The 3,673-nt window shown below is 47.3% G+C and overlaps 1 protein-coding gene across 2 annotated transcripts in view; it reads right to left on the bottom strand.

The window, feature by feature from the left end:
* Positions 1–3,449, bottom strand: part of lrch1 (leucine-rich repeats and calponin homology (CH) domain containing 1) — a 121,747-nt gene extending 118,298 nt beyond the window's left edge. For both annotated transcript variants that reach the window (XM_083642109.1, XM_083642110.1), the window contains exon 1: positions 3,094–3,449. In XM_083642109.1, the coding sequence (XP_083498235.1) occupies positions 3,094–3,343 (250 nt within the window). In that variant the 5' untranslated portion in view covers positions 3,344–3,449. The remainder of the gene's footprint in view (positions 1–3,093) is intronic.
* Between the last annotated feature and the right edge of the window lie 224 nt (positions 3,450–3,673).

Raw genomic sequence — 3,673 nt, 5'->3', positions numbered from 1 at the left:
AAATCGAGTTTTGAGAGAAAAAATCATCAATTTTAGTTTTAGGCAAAATCGAACAGCCCTAACAGAGACAGGTGCAGGTATGTCTCTATAGACAGAGACAGGTGCAGGTATGTCTCTATAGACAGAGACAGGTGCAGGTATGTCTCTATAGACAGAGACAGGTGCAGGTATGTCTCTATAGACAGAGACAGGTGCAGGTATGTCTCTATAGACAGAGACAGGTGCAGGTATGTCTCTATAGACAGATACAGGTGCAGGTATGTCTCTATAGACAGAGACAGGTGCAGGTATGTCTCTATAGACAGAGACAGGTGCAGGTATGTCTCTATAGACAGAGACAGGTGCAGGTATGTCTCTATAGACAGAGACAGGTGCAGGTATTTCTCTATAGACATAGACAGGTGCAGGTATGTCTCTATAGACAGAGACAGGTGCAGGTATGTCTCTATAGACAGAGACAGGTGCAGGTATGTCTCTATAGACAGAGACAGGTGCAGGTATGTCTCTATAGACAGAGACAGGTGCAGGTATGTCTCTATAGAGAGAGACAGGTACAGGTATGTCTCTATAGACAGAGACAGGTGCAGGTATGTCTCTATAGACAGAGACAGGTGCAGGTATGTCTCTATAGACATAGACAGGTGCAGGTATGTCTCTATAGACAGAGACAGGTACAGGTATGTCTCTATAGACAGAGACAGGTGCAGGTATGTCTCTATAGACAGAGACAGGTGCAGGTATGTCTCTATAGACAGAGACAGGTGCAGGTATGTCTCTATAGACAGAGACAGGTGCAGGTATGTCTCTATAGACATAGACAGGTGCAGGTATGTCTCTATAGACAGAGACAGGTACAGGTATGTCTCTATAGACAGAGACAGGTGCAGGTATGCCTCTATAGGAAAACCATATGTGCTACTTGAGACACTTCACATGACGAACGCCACTGAAAGTCAGGGGATGAAGTCAGACCACATTTTGCTGCACAAGTTTCCAATTTATGAAAGCCTTTATCCATCCTCAGTGTGACGGAAAGACCACAGTAACACACACAAACACACACACACCTGTATTACACTTTTGTAAAGTTTGTAAACTGCTGCAGGGTCGGCCATGTTTGTTTAGTGTTCGTCTTCCTGGTTTGATTTCGCAACAAAATTGCAGGTGAAAGCAAAGCTGTTTGGCCCAGATGCCGGACTTTCCCAGCAGGCAGCGGCACATTGAACACACCATCATTTATCATAGTGAATGGCCGCTGTCATGTTGTGGTGACTGAACAGTGTTATGTCACATCACAGTGCTGCACCGCAGGAAGTGACATCATCACAGTGCTGCACCGCTGGAAGTGACATCATCGCACTGCCGCTGAGCAAGGCAGCTTTCATACAAAACTGTCTGTCACCATGCAACTTTACTCCCCGACCCACCCCCCCATGCTGCAAAGCTGCTAAATCGTAACACACACGTATGCACGCACGCACACACACACACGTCACACACACACACACACACACACACACACACACACACACACACACACACACACCCGACCTGATGAGAAGAGAGAAAATAAAAGTGCACCGCTGCTGTTTTGATGTTATGACACGAAACCTGTAGTCATTATCGATTTACATGAAAGCAAATCTGCTCAGCCGACTCATCTGAAAATCTATGCATACAGATCTCCTTACATTTTCCATCATTTCAGCAGATGTTTTGGTCGTCTAAAGCGACTTACAATAGTCTCCTTAATGCAGCTATTGGAAACTAGCCTACTGTAACTGTACTGTGAGTGACTAATGGCTCCGGGTTGCTGCTGATGGCTGTCCAGTCTGTGATGTACAGGTCAATAATAAGAGAAGAGAAAATGACGACCTGTCCATGATCCTCATGAGGCAAACCCCCAACAACAACAACAACAACAACAACAACAACAAAAGCTATTCATTTTCAGAAAAGCATCTATTCATGCTTCTTCTCCTCAAAACACCATGTTTTCACATCACTCTGCATCAGTTTGATACTCTAATTGACTGTGAATAATGTAGGCTGCATATACTATGATGTTATGTCCTGAACATTCAATTCAGCCTAAATATAGAGGTGTAAACTGGATTCCTGCAGATAAAGCCGAGGGTAAATGGAGTCAAGCTGGGTTCACGCTGCTCCACCTCCCTGTTTACTGCTCTAAATGGATTAAAAGGAAGTGGTGGGGAATTCCACGACGGGCCGACTCAAGAGTTGGACGCACAATAAACACTCTCAATATCCTCTTTCCTTGTCACTCGCCATAAACATACAACCTTCGGACATTTATAGTGAGCAATAAGAAGCAATAAGACAATCAATCGCCCACATCAGCCTGCAGTGACAGAGCAATGGCCACTGAATGTAATAACACTACTACGTCTCTTATTCAACCGTGCAGTCTGCTCCACTTGGAAGAATTCTAATGTATAAACTCCCGGTTAACATGAAATGATCCTAAATGACTTCAGAGATAGCTACAAAAACACACAATGGGCAAGGCACCAACACTGCCAGGGTTTAGTTCACAGGATAGAGCAAGGCACTATAGGGGGGTTCAATGCCATGTGTTGCTCAGTGCAGTCGTTCTCAACGTGGGGTCCGCAGACCACCAGAGGTCATCGAGGGGGTTCCAGGGGGTCCCCAGCAAATGGATGAATTATTAAACTTAATTATTTAATTTACAAGAGGTTATAATAACCCAATTTAGACAGTGTAGGTCGGAGAATGAGTGTTTCGAGGCGGTCTTATAGAATTCTGGAACAACATCATTATGACAATAAAAAATATTTTCAGATTTGAGTTTTCAGAGGCAAAATCTCATCAAGTAAAGATCATGGACTAAACTAGGGTTTCTTGAAAAAGGTTGAGAATCACTGAGGCTCAGTGGCTACAGCAAGGCACTGCACTCACTGATGGAATTTGGGTTGGTAGCCTACTGTTACTGTATTATGTTGGCTAAAAATAAGATACAACCGTCACGGGGGAGAGTAATCACATTCATATAACTCGTAACCACGCAGCACTGGGCTGGGGGTTGTTGTGGAGATGGTTCTGCCTGCCTACCTGCCTGCACCGTGTCGGCCAGGTCGTGGTTGGCGGCTGTGCGGGGGAACTCCTTCAGTTTGCGGGCGCTGAGGTTGAGCGCGCCGCTGGCCGCCGCCTCCTCCAGAGCGCGCTCCAAGCCCCGGCTGGGAGGCAGGTTATTCCCGGTGACACCGCCCGGCGGCCCGGCGCCGTGACTCTGGACCGGAGGAGAGCCGGAGCCCAGCTGCTGGGAGAGGGGACGAGCCGAGTCCGCTCCCAACGCCGCCATGGTCCTCCTTCCGCTAGCTCCTCTCCTCTCGCTCTGTGTCGGCTCGGCTGTATCCCAGACTCACTCGAGACACCGTGCAGATAGCGGGACACTGACCGACTCCAGCTCCAGTCTACCGTGTGTCTGTTTCCTCCTCCTCCGCTCGCTCGACCAGTCGACCTACCGCCGCCAGGACTCGCTCTGCTGCCCAATGTCAAGCTAGACAGAATGAACCGGAACACGACTGTCGGTCATGGTCTTTCAAAAGAAAATTGGCACCTGGCTAGAAGATAGCTAGCTAATAGCCTCAATGCGAGACTCATTCATTCTTCTTGCTTCGTCTCGGATGCG

The sequence above is a fragment of the Poromitra crassiceps genome, assembly GCF_964638095.1.
Source record: "Poromitra crassiceps genome assembly, chromosome: 8".
NCBI lineage: Eukaryota > Metazoa > Chordata > Actinopteri > Beryciformes > Melamphaidae > Poromitra > Poromitra crassiceps.
The sequence above is the reverse complement of the archived record's forward strand: the minus strand, read 5'-3'. Positions and strand labels throughout refer to the sequence as shown.